The sequence below is a fragment of the Podarcis vaucheri genome (genome assembly GCF_965113315.1).
Source record: "Podarcis vaucheri genome assembly, chromosome: 1".
NCBI lineage: Eukaryota > Metazoa > Chordata > Lepidosauria > Squamata > Lacertidae > Podarcis > Podarcis vaucheri.
Window position 1 is genome coordinate 121,452,540 of NC_138759.1, and position 18,021 is coordinate 121,470,560.

The 18,021-nt window shown below is 44.7% G+C and overlaps 1 protein-coding gene across 1 annotated transcript in view; it reads right to left on the minus strand.

Annotated features, from left to right (window-relative positions):
* Positions 1 to 18,021, minus strand: part of MYO3B (myosin IIIB) — a 313,368-nt gene that overhangs the window by 117,700 nt on the left and 177,647 nt on the right. The window contains exon 24 of the mRNA XM_082205523.1: positions 1,986 to 2,065. Coding sequence (XP_082061649.1) covers positions 1,986 to 2,065 — 80 coding nt within the window. The remainder of the gene's footprint in view (positions 1 to 1,985; positions 2,066 to 18,021) is intronic.

The following is an 18,021-nucleotide window of genomic DNA, read 5'->3' on the forward strand; positions in this document are numbered from 1 at the left end:
AATATCAATCCTTCTGCTTAGCGTTGCAGGGAACGTCCGCAGGGAATGATGCAAAGGAGGTGTTTCAGAACTCTTCTGATTAGGCTGAAAATTTCAGCCTTTCTGGCTAATTTCCAGAGAAGAGATGGGGAAGGATTCCAGGGCTGAATCATGCTTGATGAAATCTGGGAGACAGAAAGGAGAAGCTGATCTTTCTTTCTTTCTTTCTTTCTTTCTTTCTTTCTTTCTTTCTTTCGCCTTGCCCCAAATGTGCCCACTTGACTGCTTGCTTCAAGCTGTTGAACTGGCACTCTTACAAGCGCCACATAATGTTCATTCCCTACTCGCGGAAAATCAATTTTTTAACATGGCAGCACCTACATATTCTCTGGAACTCCCTGCTTATTGATATTAGGCAGATACCTTCATTGTGCTGTTTTTGACATCTTCTAAGAGCTTTTTTGTTTAGGCAGCCCTCTCCAAACCTGTAGTAGTAGTACTACCACTAGTAGTAGTAGTGATCAGTGCACTTTTTTCACTAAAAAAATGTTTAGGGGTAGTCTCATTTTGACTCAAGAACATCACCATTTTATAGTTTAAATTGGGAAAAATAAATACAGTAAATGGACAAAAGTACATAGATTCACAAAATGTTTAGGGGTATATGTACCCCTGCGCTCCCCCAGGAAAAATGCACTGATAATAATAATAATTTTACTTATGCCCCACATTTCCCCCCTGATAGGGAATAAAACACATTTTAGTATGCATAAAACTGCTTGTTCTGATCCATAGTTTGATCATTTCACTGTCTGCTGTTTTTAAAGTCTGTTTACTTACTATTATGCAAACCATTCAGACTTTAAAATAAATAAATTAAGTGACCTATAAATCTTGCTAAATAAATAAATTCAGTAAAACAAAACTGCAGCAAGCAGCAAGGCGGGGAAACTCGTGAGCATGAAGACAATTTTGCGTGATCTGCTAAGTTTAACCAGATCAGCGATAGGAGAGAGGGGGGAGAATATATCTGTAATGGCTAGTTCAGCAGGGCTATTAAGTGAATGTTTGTATGCTCCAGACAAGGCGATTCCTAAGAGTTAATGTTTGGGTATTCCCTCCCAAGAGAACTCGATACATAGGGAAGAGGAGAGGATCTTGTGAAGAAGCTTTAAAAAGCTTAGCGCTGTCCCTGGTTTCTGCCAAACTGCTGGTCTGACTCATAAGCAAAAACCTGATCCAGACAGGCATGTTCAAACCCCTATATGTTTGATGTGGACCAGGATCGGGGGTGGGGCCTAAGGGCCTGTGTTTGATTGCTGACAAACTAATGAATCATTCCCCAGAGGAAGATTACAAATTAATCCTCCTGTGTGTGCAACTGAAAGGGAAGTGCTTAGGCAAAAGTACGGCGGGGGAAGATTACGATGATCAAAAGAGAGATTCCCCTATTAAATGGGGAGGGGGATTTAGCAAAACCTGTTTTTTAAAAAGTGTACCCCCCATTTTATAAAGTTTATTTGGAGGAGGGGGCGGAGATGATTTGGATTTTACAAATGAACAGTTTCCGAGAAGAATTCAGTGAACAGTAAGAAAACATATAATTTGAATAAAATATATGGGTTTTTTTTGCTCTATAGGACTCACTTTTTCCCTCCTAAAAAGTAAGGGAAAATGTGTGTGCGTCTTATGGAGCGAATGCAGGCTGCGCAGCTATCCCAGAAGCCAGAACAGCAAGAGGGATCGCTGCTTTCACTTTTTCCCCTTGTTTTCCTCCTCCAAAAACTAGGTGCATCTTGTAGTCTGGTGTGTCTTATAGAGCAAAAAATATGGTAATTATCTTTGTTTGATCACTGTGTTGTAAACAAACAAACAAACTCCCGATCCCCTGCTAACGTAAACCAAGTGGAGGTGAAACGGTAAAGGATCTGGCATTTGGAATAACCACAGTGCATTACAGATCACTTTTTCAAATATGCAGTCAAAGGCATTGGGTGTGTACTGACCTTGATACGACCAGCACTGAGCTGTGGAGGCAAAGACCTGGATGCCGCTGTCACTCTGGCTCTCGCCTGAGCCAAGTTGCCTGTTAAAAAGACAGAGGAAGGAGGGAAGGAAGGAAAGCAAAAATTTAGACAATGGGCGAAAAGCCTAGGAAAAGCAATATCTGCAAGACACAAATGGAATGCTACCTGATAGCTGGAACAGGCCAAGAAGAGGAAGGTTATTGCAGAACTTATTGTATTACATAGCAATGAGCTTTGCACATACAGATCTATGTATACCACCTCTAAGGGGCTGGTGCAGGATTGCACTCTCTGCAAAAACTCCAATATGCCATTTCCCCAGTAGGGTTGCCATATTTTGAAGAGCAAAAAAGAAGACACATTTGCTGACTTCAACTATGGACGTCTACAGGGCCGCATTTAGGATTGATGAGGCCCTGAGCTACTGAAGGTAATGGGGCCCTTTATATGTCCAGCTGTCTTTTGTCAACAACAAATTGTTGCTGGTTTTGTATTGAATATATGCTATATGGTAATTTATGGACCTAACAGGTATCTAAAGCCATTTGCACATAACAAAATATGTACATCACAGGAGTCTTCACAACACAAAACAAAACACTGTTGATGTATGTAGGTTTTATTTATTTTTTTTGGTTTTCTATCTCATATTTTGGAAATGTACATCCAGTTTATTTTTTCTTTACATTTTTTGGAGCCCCCCAAGAGAGTGGGGCCCCAAGTTACAGCTTGTTTAGCTTATGCATAAATCTATTACATGCAAGGAAGTTTCCCAATGGCCGAACATTCAAAAATATGACCTAATTTACCCTCCTATCTGTACCACGATGTGGAAGACTCAAGATTCTATCCCCCCCCCATTTCTTTGTACAGTCGTATCTTGGATCCCGAACGCCTTGATACTCAGACATTTTGGCTCCCAAACCCAACAAACCCGGAAGTGAGTGTTCCGGCTTGTGAACATTCTTTGGAACCCAAACGTCCGACGGGGCTTCCGCAGCTTCCAATTGGCTGCAGGAGCTTCCTCCATCCAATCAGAAGCCATGCTTTGGTTTCCGAATGTTTTGGAAGTCTAATGGACGTCCGGAATGGATTCCGTTCGACTTCCAATGTACAACTGCATTATATAAAAAGGTTGTGTGAATATAGTCCATGGGGGCTACTGCATCTTGGCTTGGTAAGTGTCCGAGAATCTGAGTTGTACCTAAGGAGGAGATAGATAATGAACAACTGATCACTCATCAGCACTCGCATGCACTGCTCAGAATCCACTGCTCGTGAATTCTCAAGATCTCTGATGCACTTAGGCGCCACCTCCGACTCAAAGGTTATGAGAACATGATAAAACCATCATTGATTTTCTGACATTAAAACTTTGCTTGCTCTTCAGATGTAAGTGGCTTTCCCATTGTAGCAGGATCTAATCTGGATGATGTAGATTAACCCATGGGGGGAGGTTGACCTGTGGAGAATTTGCCTTGGGGTGGGATAAGAAGCTTGAACTTCATGACCTTCTGGGGCTACGATTTCAAAGGCCGCCTTGACTAATCGGTTAACAATAATGGGCCTGATCCAGCCCAAGTTAAACACCTTGGAATCCCATCCCATCAAAAAGGAAGATTAAGTATGTGCTTATGTTTTTCTTCTTGAAATCAAGGAGACTGAAAAGTGGCCAGCTTTGGTTGGATTGTGCCCATTTTGTGTGATAGATGTTGGGAGTCAACAGACGTATGTTGATTTATATGGAGAATATTCATTGACAACTTAAATATATATATAGAGAGGGGGGGTGAGACAGCTGGGAGGGGGATTTTTTAAAAAATAAAACCTTGGAGAGGAAGAAAGGAAGTGATGTGGACCATTCATGTGCAAGCCATTCCGGATACATTTCAAAGTTTTTTAGTGAGTGGCGCACAAGATGTCCAAATGTTTTCTCTGGCTACATATCTTCAGAGGCTAAACTGTGATTAATAGCATTGAAAGAACCCTTTGAAGGAGGATTGGTGACATCAAAGTCCTAATCCATGGGTGGCAGGATTTTTATAATGAGTGGGAAGCATTTTAACACATTTCAAAGGATTTACGGCATGAATAAACAATAGGCCTCTGCAGATGTGCCACACACCTTTCAGAAACATAACACACAAATAAGTTTCCATTTTAATTTAAATGTAAATAAAGTGTTAACACTACTTTCAGATGTTAAAAGTGCCTTGTTTGCGGCAACTCCAGTTTCTCCCTCCCCTCCTTGCTTTACAGAAAGCATGTTAATTCTGAACAGCCTTCTTTATTCCAAAAATCACACCCAATGGTTTATAACTGGAAAGGGGAAATATTAAATTAACAAAACCAGAGTCCACGTTTAAAATGTAAGTAATCACCCAGGAAGAAAATTCAATTAGCATAGTGGCTGTGTTATACTGAAAGGACATTTGATGTTCTCGCTTGCATTGCTAGTAAGCACTTTCGTAACTCAAAATATAGAGATTTCAAGGACAACAGTGGATCATCATTCATGTTCAGTTTTTTGTTTGTTTGCTGGCTTGTTTGTTTGTTTTTTAAAAAACAGGCCATTAGTTTGGGAACTAATAATTTCTTAAAAGGTTTAGATAGCCAATACCGATCCCCAACCCTTGGATGCTCTCCACAGAATTATTGTTTTTTATTGTTAGGGCACGTTTAAAAGAAGATACTTTTAAATTATTTTTCCACCCCTTTGGTTTAAAGGTTTGCGGCCAGAACTATTCCTTTTTTGGCTAATGTGTAAGCAAGAGAAGGGCTCTATAGAGGAATCTATATAATTTGTGGAAGTATCATGCCAAAAATGTAGAAGACCTGGTGCAAACTGTGCATAACATGAGTTAAAGCACAGACAAGCACACACACACACAATTTTGAAAATGGATAAAATCATTTATAGTGCTTGTGGCGTCAGCCCACCTGCTGCATCTTTTATATAAAACATTATTTCACTTAGGCCACTTACCAGAAGTCAAGCCCCATTTAACTCAATGGGACTTTTCCCAAGAAGAAACATACAGTGGTACCTCGAGCTACATACGCTTCAGGTTACAGACTCCACTAACCCAGAAATAGTACCTCGGGTTAAGAACTTTACTTCAGGATGAGAACAGAAATCGTGCTCCGGCAGCGTGGCGGCAGCAGGAGGACCCATTAGCTAAAGTGGTGCTTCAGGTTAAGAACAGTTTCAGGTCAAGAACGGAAATCCGGAACGAATTAACGAATTAACCCGAGGTACCACTGTACGCGGGTGGCGCTGTGGGTAAAACCTCAGCGCCTAGGACTTGCCGATCGCATGGTCGGCGGTTCGAATCCTCGCGGCGGGGTGAGCTCCCGTCTATCGGTCCCAGCTCCTGCCCACCTAGCAGTTCGAAAGCACCCCCGGGTGCAAGTAGATAAATAGATACCGCTTTATAGTGGGAAGGTAAACGGCGTTTCCGTGTGCTGCGCTGGTGCTGGCTCGCCAGAGCAGCTTTGTCACGTTGGCCACGTGACCCGGAAGTGTCTCCGGACAGCGCTGGCCCCTGGCCTCTTAAGTGAGATGGGCGCACAACCCTAGAGTCGGACACGACTGGCCCGTACAGGCAGGGGTACCTTTATCTTTACCACTGTATACAGTTGCAAGGACGTGGGTGCCATTGTGGTCTAAACCACTGAGCCTCTTGGGCTTGCTGATCAGAAGGTCGGCAGTTCGAATCCCCACAACAAAGTGAGCTCCCATTGCTCTGTCCCAGCTCCTGCTGACCTAGCAGTTTTAAAGCTTGCCAGTGCAAGTAGATAAATAGGTACTGCTGTGGCAGGAAGGTAAACGGTGTTTCTGTGCGCTCTGGTTTCCATCACGGTGCCCCTTTGCACTAGAAGTGGCTTAGTCATGCCGGCCACATGAACCGGAAAGCTGTCTGCGGACAAACGCCTGCTCCCTCGGCCTGAAAGCGAGGTGAGTGCCACAACTCCATAGTCACCTTTGACTGGACTTAACCGCCCAGGGATCCTTTACCTTACCTTTACAGTTGCACCATTCGCCAGGTACTCCAGGTACCATAACGTACCTGGAGTATGTTATGTAAATAATTATGTGAATACTTCAGAGCAATATCCAAGAAAAAAGACAGCAATAATTGGGTTCCTTCCTCAATCTTGCACAGATTTCACAAATATACCGCACCTACCATCAACTGTGCTGTTGTGCAACTCTGCTTTATTTCTGTGGGTTTATTGTTGAGTGCTTCTACGCCACATTTTGTTCTAGGAGTATTTGCAATGGTACTTTTATATAGCACACAAGAACAATATTGTTATTTTTTATAAAAAAAAACAAGACAGAGGGGAAGTTGCTTAAAGCTGGCACTTTTTTCTACATTTAGGTCCAGATTTTTCAACCTTTTACTCAAGAAACAAGACATATTATCATGTCCTGCTCTTTTCCGAGAGGAGCGGAGTTTGCAAAAGAGCAGATATTCTAATTTTGCTACTTAACTGCAAAGCTTGCTGCTGAAATCCCAGGAGGAGAACAGCTTAACTTTTACAGACACTAGCATAATATATGTTGCGTGATAGAGGCTAAAGTGCCTATATATACACCAGAAGCACTTTCGATTCTAAATGGAATAGCTTGCAAAAAGATAATGAATAAAACACATTATGACTGTTGCTGCTTAGTCCACACGTGTTGCCAACCCATCCCAAAGGAGACCTGATACAGAACAGCTATGATGAATAGCTGAAATTGTTGATCTAACCACTCTTTCAAAATCTCCTTCATAACTAAGGCCAAATTAATTTGGCAGTAGTTGATACAGAGACCGGGGGGGGGGGGAATCCAGAAACAGCTGTTGATACATTTGAGAACTCTGCAAAAATATTTCTTGATCCAAGAGAACTGCATTTACTGTAGCCTAAGTAACCAGGACGGGGAGAACAATTCCTCTGACTTATCAGAGTTGTTGTTGTTGTTGTTATTGTTGTTGTTGTTGTTAATCTTTATAGCCCACATTTCTTCCAAGTTGGAATTCAAGGCTGCTTACAACATTTTAGTTACAGATAGGTAGCCGTGTTGGTCTGCCATAGTCAAAATAAAAAAATTCCTTCCAGTAGCACCTCAAGGACCAACTAAGTTAGTTCTTGGTATGAGCTTTCGTGTGCATGCACACTTCTTCAGATACATTTTAAAATGTCATAAAACACAGAGCAATAAAAACAAACCGGTTAAAAACAATAATTGAAATACAATTGCCCTGACAGCAGCCTTGTGATCAGAATCAAAACTGTACCTTAGTTTTGAAAGGCTTGTCTGAATAGGAAGGTCTTAGCCTGCTGGCAGAAGGATAACAAAGAAGGAGCCAGCCTAACCACTCCTGGGAGGGAATTCCATAATAAGGCAGCAGCCACAGAAAAGTCTCTCTCTCATATATCACCACCAATGCACTTCTGAGATTGATGGAAAGTGGAACTTAGCACACAGGCAGGTTCATATAAGGAGATAGGATCTTTCAGACTATCCTTGTTTCAAAGCCAGGAAACCACGGAGGTTGGATATCAGTTCTTATATCTGAAGTGGCATTTAGGTTCATGCTGGTGAGCAGTTTTCCCCTTATATAATCTGAATTAGCTACTAGACAAACAGAAAGATTGCATTCCAGAAGCATACAGTTTTGAGGGGGAATAGTTACCCATACCCTCCAACATTTCTCCGATGAAAACAGGGATGTCCCATTCCAAAATGAGAATTTTACTACTTGTATCCCACACATCTTACTGAGTTGCCCAGCCACTCTGGGCAGCTGTCAACATATATAAAAACATAATAAAACATTTAAAAACTTCCCTATACAGGACTGCCTTCAGACGGCTCGGGGATCGGATAACTCCATACCCTCCAACCTTTCTCCAATGGAAGTAGGGACATTCTAAGTAAAAGGGACATTCTGGGATCAAGTCAGAAACTGGAACAGCTTCTCTAAATCAGGGGCATCCCTGGAAAATAGGGATACTTGGAAGGTCTTGTTACCACCCCTTTAATTAGTTGCTCCCCAAAGTACCCAACCATAAAGTGTGAGTACCGTATTTTTCGCTCTACAAGACGCACCTGACCATAAGACACACCTAGTTTTTAGAGGAGGGAAACAAGAAAAGCCAGCAAGAGCCTCAGACACACTCGCGCAGCGCGGCTCTTTAAAGATAGAGCGGCTCTTGCTGGCTTTTCCGGGAAGTGGGAGAAGGGACTGATGGGCTGCCCTACATCCTTTCTCCCAACTCCCTGAAAAACCAGAGCAAGCTGCACAGCTATCGCTGAAGCCAGCAGAAGAAGAGGTGCTGCGTAGCTCTCGCTCTTGCTGTGCTGGCTTCAGCGATAGTTGCGCAGCCTGCATTCGCTCCATAAGACGCACTGTGATGGCCTGGGAGTCTGATTCAGAGGCTGAACCTGAGGAATTCCAGCCTGCACAGGAGTCCCTGCCTCCAGGGCCGGCTGAACCGGGGCAAGGGCTTGAACCTGAAGGGCCCTCACCTGTGCCGGAACCTCAGGAGCAGACACCAGCTAAATCTGCTCTAGCTCCGGAGGTGATCAAGGACCCATTGCCTGCAGGTGCTCCTCTCCCAGCCCTGTCAGGGGAAAGTGAAGTTGCCTCTGGGTCCGGTAACCCTCCAGCCTCTCCTGAGCTGCAGAGGCTCAGGGCAGAGAGGCGGAGGGAACTAAGTTCCCGCAGGAGGAGTGCTTGCCTCCAGGTCAGGAGAGGTGAGTCACCTGTGGACCAGGGCTGCCCTATGCCTCAGAAGAGATAAAGGCCAGCCCGCCCAGTCCCAGGTTGCGGGAGCAACATCGTTGGTTACCTGTTTCTGCTGGCACCCTGTCCTGCTTTGTGCCAGAGTTCCTAACCACACCGCATGGTAACCCCCCCCCCCGACCAGCTCACGCACACACATTTTCCCTTACTTTTTAGGAGGAAAAAAGTGCGTCTTATGGAGCGAAAAATACAGTACTATTCAACGCTGATGCTACTCAGTTTTGAGCAATTGAAAAGAGTAAAATTTGTATGTGTGTGTTGAGGTTTTCCCCAACAACAACAACAACAATTTATTATTTTCCCCAGCCAGTCTGGGCGGCTCCCAACAGAATAAAACATCAAACATTAAATACTTCCCTAAACAGGGCTGCCTTCAGATGTCTTCTAAAAGTCAGATAGTTATTTATTTCCTTGACATCTGATGGGAGGGCGTTCCACAGGGCGGGTGCCACTACTGAGAAGGCCCTCTGCCTGGTTCCCTGTAACTTCATTTCTTGCAGTGAGGGAACAACCAGAAGGCCCTCGGAGTTGGACTTCAGTGTCTGGGCTGAACGATGAAGTTGGAGACACTCCTTAAAGCGGTATACAAATTTTACGAAATAGATAATAACAGCAATAAAGGAAACAAAATTCCAAACTCACTAACAGGAAAGCAGGCATGCACATTCAGAAGACCACTGACCTTTGGAGCTTGCTGTGTGGTGAAGGGGCACTGAAGGTGGACCTTGTCAAAGCAAAGTACAAAATCAGAGCACGGCCAGCACCACCACTATCCTCATAGAAAACACTGAATTGAGAATATAAATAAAATCAAGACAGACATGGCAATTAATATTCTAGGCACCATTGTTTTATGCTTTACTAGGGAATTTTATATCAATACACATACACAATCACAAACATACAAAATGGTTAAGCTGCCAGCATTTTTCCCTGGATTGCTAGGTTTCCCAGAGAAAAATCACATTTTACTACATAGGCAGCAGCTGTGACAATGAAATATTTTGATAGCGCAGACATTTATTGAATTGAAACTGAATTTATTACAGGGCTTGTCCTAGAAGGTATACGAAGTGCCTTAAAGTTAGGGAATCAAATCTACAGAGCAGTGCAAAAAAAGGAGTAAGTTCCAAGAGGAAGAATGAATAATTCTCTTGTCATATATATACCATACTTTTCCGTGTATAAGACGAGGGTTTTTTTCTTCTGAAATTATGCCAATTATGTTCTGAAATTATGGGGAGGGTCGTCTTATACACTGATAGTGCATCAGGGGTGCGTGGGATTGGTTGCTGCCACAACCCGGAGATTGTCAGTGGCTATTTGACATGTTATTGGTGGCTGTGGCAAGGGATGGTGTTGTTTTGCTGTGGCAATTGGGCGGGCGATTGGCGGCTTCTGCTAAGAAAAGCTCAACAACTGTGGGGCACCCCCCCCAAAGAAAGCTCAACAACTCTGGGCAATCTTCTCCCATTTTCCTAATTTGGAGTCCCCCCAAAATAGGGAGCATCTTATACACAGGGGCGTGTTATACATGGAAAAATACAGTATATCTCTGGATGTCAGAGTAGCAAATTTAGATGCCTGCATTAGGTGGTACAGTCTAGCAACCCAGCTCACATTTGTGAATTGTGCAGACTACACAGGTTTTCTTCTTGTCATGCTTTCAAAGCTAGCCAATGGATACAAGCAACACCTTTTTAAAAGTTCCTAAATTTAAATGAACGGTAACCACTTGTTTCTCTCTGCCAGTCCAAAAATTAATACTAAAGGAAAGCAATGTCTTTCTACAGAGCACATTTGCTGTAGTCTTAAAGCTGACAGCAATTTTGAATGCATTTAGGGTAAAATGGACTGTTGAGATAATTATTTTGCATCCTTGTTGGAGATGGGGATAACCTGACATTCACTTATTCATCCAATACAATGACTATCTTTCTTTTTATTGCCCTTAGAGGAAAACCAGTTGTTTGCCGGCACTGGGTGAGGAAGTCCCTTAGAATCCTAGAATTGTAGAGCTGGAAGGGACTCTGAGGGTCATCTAATCCAACCCCCTGGAATGCAGGAATAGGCAGCTGCCTCATACATCATCAGTACCGCGCTCTAACCCATGGGTAGGCAAACTAAGGCCTGGGGGCCGGATTCGGCCCAATCGCCTTCTAAATCCGGCCCACGGATGGTCCGGGAATCAGTGTGTTTTTACATGAGTAGAATGTGTCCTTTTATTTGAAATGCATCTCTGGGTTATTAGTGGGGCATAGGAATGCGTTCATTTTTCTCTCTCCCAAATATAGTCCGGCCCCCCACAAGGTCTGAGGGACAATGCTGAAAAAGTTTGCTGACCCCTGCTGTCTAACCAACTGAGCTATCCAATGGGCAGCCTCCCTTCTGAGACGGAGTGTAAGGCCACTCCAAAAATTTGCTGTAAGTAGCTTTGAGCTCAGATTTTTAATGGAAAGGTAGCATATAAACATGGAATAAAACAACAACAACAACAACAACAACAACAACAACAACAACAACAAGAGCCGAATAGCTTCCAGGGGCAGTTCACAATACCATACAAAACAGTAAACTCAGTACAGTCATATCTCATGTTACGTTTGCTTCATGATATGTTTTTTTCAGGTTGTGTCCCACGGCTGAAAGGCTTACCTCTGGGTTTCGCCACTCGGGCATGTGCAGAAGCGCCAAATCGTGCTTCGCACATGCGCACAAGCACCAAATCGTGCCACGCACCTGCGCAGATATGGTGCTTCAGGTTGCGGGATTTTCATGTTGTGAACGGGCCTCCGGAACGGATTCTGTTCGCCACCAGAGGTACCACTGTATAACCCAATTGTACTGAGGAGATATATCACCATCTTCAAACACAGTGGAACCTCGGTTTTCGAACGTAATCCGTTCTGGAAGACCGTTCGACTTCCGAAATGTTTGAAAACCGAAGCATGCATTTCTGGAAGCATTTACTTATGGAAAACTCAATACAGAAGCCACGTGGCATATTTGACTTCTGCAAAGGGTCCGAAAACTGAAGCAGTTACTTCCAGGTTTTCGGCGTTCGGAAACCGAAATGTTCGACTTCCGAGACGATTGAAAACCAAGGTTCTACTGTATCTTAAGGACTGTCACATGGAAAAGGGAGAAAGCTTGTTTTCTCTTGCTCTGAAGGGTAAGACTCAAACCAAGTTACATGAAAGGAGATTCTGAGTACACATCAGGAATAACTTTCTGACAGTAAGCTGTTTGACAGTGGAAATGTCTCCCTTGGGAGGTTTGTGGACTCTCCTACCTTGGAGGTCCTAAAGCACAGGTTGGATGGCCATCTGTCACGGATGCTTTAACTGAGATTCCTGCATCACATGTGGTTGGACTCGATGATTCTGGGAGTCCCTTTCAATTCTCCGATTCTACGTTGATGTGCATAGTTGGGTATCACCAATAAGCATTGTCTTGCGCTTGCCTTCTGTGCACATTTCAAGAAGATGGTGATTTCAGACTAGAGCAGGGTGGCTAACCTGTTGCCATCGCACCAGGTTAGTCACCCTTGCCATAAAGCTCAAGCCTGACCCACCATATCTGTTTCCTTCTCTATATGCTACCATACCAGAGAGGGTGGCTTCTCAGAGCCTTAGCAGCAGCAGCAGCAGTATTGTACAGCCATACATGCCTGTGACACAAGTTGATTTGTGAAGCCTAATAATAATAATTTATTTGTACCCTGCCCATCTGGCTGGGTTTCTCCAGCCACTCTGGGCAGCTTCCAAGAAAGATTAAAAATACATTAAAATGTCACACAATAAAAACTTCCTGAACAGGGTTGCCTTCAGATGTCTTTTAAATGTCAGGTAGTTGTTTATCGCTTTGACATCTGGTGGGAGGACGTTCCACAGGGCAGGCGCCACTACCAAGAAGGCCCTCTGCCTGGTTCCCTGTAACTTGGCTTCTCGCAGTGAGGGAACAGCCAGAAGGCCCTCGGCGCTGGATCTCAGTGTCCGGGCAGAACGATGGGGGTGGAGACGCTCCTTCAGGTATACTGGACTGAGGCTGTTTAGGGCTTTAAAGGTCAGCACCAACACTTTGAATTGTGCTCGGAAATGGATTGGGAGCCAGTGTAGGTCTTTCAAGACCGGTGTTATCTGGTCTCGGCGGCCGCCCCCAGTCACCATTCTAGCTGCCACTTTCTGGATTAGTTGTAGTTTCTGGGTCACCTTCAAAGGTAGCCCCATGTAGAGCGCATTGCAGTAGTCCAAGCAGGAGATAACTAGAGCATGCACCACTCTGGTGAGACAGTCCACGGGCAGGTAGGGTCTCAGCCTGCATACCAGATGGTGTCCAATCGAACCATTTTTTTCAGATTTTCATAAAGCTTCAAGGTTGTACCACAAGAAAGCTGAAACTAGCCCTCAAAAGTGAGGCACAACATACTGGATGTTTGCTGCGATGCTATCTACTGCCCATGTCTCCAGAAGGTTTGGGCCTATCAATGTTTACTCTGTAATCATTATTTAAATTTAGCTCAAGGAGGATGCTGTCTGCTCAACAACCAAAGCTAATTTCCCCCCTTCCTACACTTATTTCAAGGCTTTTTGTTTTGTTTTTATTTTGATTATGTATTTTGTGGTTTTATATTTTGATTTTATTCTGTGAACCACCCTGAGACTTCCGGGTATAGGGTGGCATATAAATTAAATAAATAACAACAACAATAATAAGGCCACTCCACTTCCCTGTGGGGCGGTGTTGCGGGCAGGCCACGTGCTCTTGCCATGCAGAGCAGGGACATGGCAATGCCCCCGCGTCATAGGGGAGTCCCGGCCGCATCACGCTCCTGGCTGACCAATCCGGTTGGCCGGGGGCATGGCTTACTGTAATTTTAAGCAGTCGCTTAAATTAAATTATTAAATTATTGAATTAAATTAAATTAAATTAAATTAAACCCTGGGGAAGCTCCCAATTGATGTACATCAACAGGGCTCCCCCTACTGGTGGTTGACCCTTACTGGACTACCTGCAGGGCGGGCAGGAGTCAGATATTGTTAAAATAAAAAAATTCCTTCCAGTAGCACCTTAAAGACCAACTAAGTTAGTTCTTGGTATGAGCTTTCGTGTGCATGCACACTTCTTCAGATACACTGAAACAGAAGTTGTCAGATCCTTCTATATAGTGAGAAGGTGGGGAGGGGTATTACTCAGAAGGGTGGTGGGAATGGGGGATTGGCAGATAGCTGAGATGAGCCTGTTGATGACTCTTAACGGCTGCAATAGGTCTTACAGGAAAAGGCAAGGGGTGAAAAGGTTGGTACAGTCAGATATTGTTGTTGTTGTTTAGTCGTGTCCGACTCTTCGTGACCTCATGGACCAGAGCACGCCAGGCACTCCTGTCTTCCACTGCCTCCCGCAGTTTGGTAAACTCATGTTGGTAGCTTCGAGAACACTGTCCAACCATCTTGTCTTCTGTCGTCCCCTTCTCCTTGTGCCCTCCATCTTTCCCAACATCAGGGTCTTTTCCAGGGAGTCTTCTCTTCTCATGAGGTGGCCAAAGTATTGGAGCCTCAGCTTCAGGATCTGTCCCTCCAGTGAGCACTCAAGGCTGATTTCCATAAGAATGGAGAGGTTTGATCTTCTTGCAGTCCATGGGACTCTCAAGAGTCTCCTCCAGCACCAGAATTCAAAAGCATCCATTCTTCGGCGGTCAGCCTTCTTGATGGCCCAGCTCTCACTTCCATACATCACTACTGGGAAAACCATAGCTTTAACTATACGGACCTTTGTTGGCAAGGTGATGTCTCTGCGTTTTAAGATGCTGTATATAGTCGGTTCAATTCCAATGCCTAAGCCAATACCACTCACATTCTGTAACCAATAAAGTTGTGGCCTTAATTTGCCCATTAGCCTAAACTACTGATGTCCATGTTATTCAACAAATGGGGGGGGGGCTCAGGGCCTTGACACGCAAACACATGCTCATGTCATCTTTTGGAAAGAACTGAATAGCATATTTAAAAACAATACCAATTGCTGTCCAAGGCTACCTTTCCTGTGCCAACAAACCTTCTTACAGACAGACTAGATAACAAATCAATGGGAGGGCCACATTCTCCATGTTTCATCCTGGCAGCCCTAGATACTCTCCCCTAGCCTCTTGGCGCATGGAGGGGATTTTCCTGATTTCTCTCTGCAGGAATTATTGCTTGAGAGATTTTAACTGTGAACATTTTCCAGTTCAGCTCAGTTTCTGCCAGTTGTGAGGTGAAGGATAATCGCTGCAATCCCATGCACACTTCTCCTGGGAGTAAGCCCACCAAAAGCCGGAGGGATTTTCTTCTGAGCAAACACGTGATACACTGCACTAAAAAAAAGGCACTACATGATGGAAAACAACTGGACATTCAACTCAACCCTGAGTTTGAAGGGAGGCCCAATGAAAGCCCACTAAGTGTAATAAAAACTTCATATAATCCCAGACCCAGTTAATCTATATTTAATCAAGTTCGCTAATGTCCCACATCTGCAGACCAGTGTAGTTCACAAATGTTCCTTTGCCCATCTGTGGTTTAAGGCCTGCTCTTTGTGCACAAAGCATTGGCAACACGGCAAAATACAATTAATTTTTACAAGCTTTTTATCATATGGGCCAGACATATAGAAGCAAGAAAAGCCCTTAAAGTTCTAAGGCAGGCACTATAGACTTTCAATTAACTTTCTCAATTCTTGGAAAATATACATTTTGATTTATCTATAAATGGAGACGTTATCATTGTAATAGCTTTGTTACTGGTCCATTATATTGGGGGGAAGGGGGGAGAAGTCTGCAGTTATCTTTCAGCCAAGAAAGCATGCAATTCCAAACCTCCATTCCATTTTATTATGAGCAGAATTAATAAACTGTAAATAGCTTTGGAGTCGTTCTCCCCCCTCCCCGCTTTGATTATTCATGGAAATAAAAAAAAAGGAGAAGCATAAACTTAAGTGGAAGCATATTACGTTTAAATGAATGTATACGATGCATATCAGGCCACGGAATAAATTCTGTACATACATCAATCACGTTGAGATTGGAATTCAAGTGGCACAGTAAAAAAAACAAACCCCCGAACAATCTGTGATCTCTCTCAAAGTGCCATTTGCTAAAGAAGATGCTGTTAAACCAGCCTTCCCCAACTCAGTGCCCTCCACACGCTTTTAGACAATAAGTTCCATCAGCCCCAGTCAGCATAGCCAGGGATAATGGGAGTGATACCAGGCTGGGAAACACCGTATTAAACCTTAACAGAAAAATAATAATTATGAATAGGCCACAGTCCTTCAAGATTCCCTTTTCCTGCTTATCGACACCGCTTCCATTTGCAGCAACACAGCACTTCTGAGACCCTGCTTGCAGAGTAGGCAGTGAAAGGGGTGGGTGGGCACAGCGGTGGAGCAAGACGATTGGGTGCCTGGGGTGGCGCTCATGCCCTGCGCCCAGGAGGGGGGCCAGCCGCCTGTGGGGTGGGGCCAGCTGGTGCGGGTAGTGATAAAGCGGGTAGTGATAAAGCGGGATATCAAATCCAAAATCTTCTTCTTCTTCCAAGAAGTCTGCCTGCCCTACAGCTGAGGGGGAGGCAGCGGGCAGACCATTTGGGGCAGCGTGGAGCCTGTGGGCACCCAGCCACCGTGTCAATCCCAGGAGAGATGCGTGGCTGGGGTATGCTGCAGGCCCCGTTGGTGAGTGCCGCCTGGCATTTTGTCACCCCCCTCAGTGGTGACACCTGGGGCAGCCCACCCTCACTGCACCCCCTTCCTCCACCCCTGTCCACAATTGGAGAAGTTGCTACGGCTTAGTCTCTTGTAGGGTTAAGAAGAAGAGAAGAGTTTGGATTTGATATCCCGCTTCATCACTACCCGAAGGAGTCTCAAAGCGGCTAACATCCTCCTTTCCCTTCCTCCCCCACAACAAACACTCTGTGAGGCGAGTGAGGCTGAGAGACTTCAGAGAAGTGTGACTAGCCCAAGGTCACCCAGCAGCTGCATGTGAAGGAGCAGAGATGTGAACCCGGTTCACCAGATTACAGAGTCCACCGCTCTTAACCACTACACCACACTGGCGGTCTCTTGGTTGCAACCAGTGGTGCAACTGGGACTGGAACTCAGACATGAAGCCCGGGAACCCGCAAATGGGACCCAGAGAATGGCAGGTGATAGGGGCACTTGCAAACAGATGGTGCTTTGATTTAAGTGAGTTTAAATGGCAAGACTGCACATGCTTTTCCTACATAAGGGTTGGCAAGCTGCATTTTGCTTTGCTTTTTTTTTTGCTTTAATATATCAAAAACGTAGACACAATTGTAAATCCGCCCCCCCCCCATTAAGTCATGGGTCTAAAATTACCTAGCTGCACCACCGATTGCAACCTGACAGCTTTAACACTGTTGCCTTTACAGCCTGCTAGGGTAGCCCAATGCAAAGATGGATAGGAATCCTGCCTCATTAATATTTGTGCAGAAGAGGGAATTTTAGCAGCTGCAGCTTGCATGACCTGCTGAAATTCCCTCTGTTACATAACTGTTAAATGTGCAGGAGCTCTGTCCTCTTTTTTCATCAGGCCGTCCTATGCTCTGCCTGTAAGCTTCCTGTGGAAACAGAATTCAGGGCCAACTAAACCTTTCCCCTCATGCATTAAAAAAGGTAAAGGATCCCTGGATGGTCCAGTCAAAGGTGACTATGGGGTTGTGGCGCTCATCTTGCTTTCAGGCCAAGGGAGCCGGTGTTTGTACACAGACAGGTTTCCGGGTCATGTGGCCAGCATGACTAAACCACTTCTGGCACAACGAGACACCATGAGGGAAACCAGAGCAGCACACGGACACACCGTTTACCTTCCCGCCACAGCGGTACCTATTTATCTACTTGCACTGGCGTGCTTTCGAACTGCTAGATTGGCAGGAGCTGGGACAGAGCAACGGGAGCTCACTCTGCCGCGGGGATTTGAACCACTGACCTTCTGATTGGCAAGCCCAAGAGGCTTAGTGGTTTAGACCACAGTGCCACCTGCATCCCTTCCTCGTGCATTAGAAATCTTTTGGCACACTGATGAATTACCATATTTTTCGCCCCATAGGACGCACTTTTCCCCCTCCAAAAATGAAGGGGAAATGTGTGTGCATCCTATGCGGCGAATGCAGGTTTTCACTGAAGCTTGGAGAGCGAGGGGGGTCAGTGCGCACCGACCC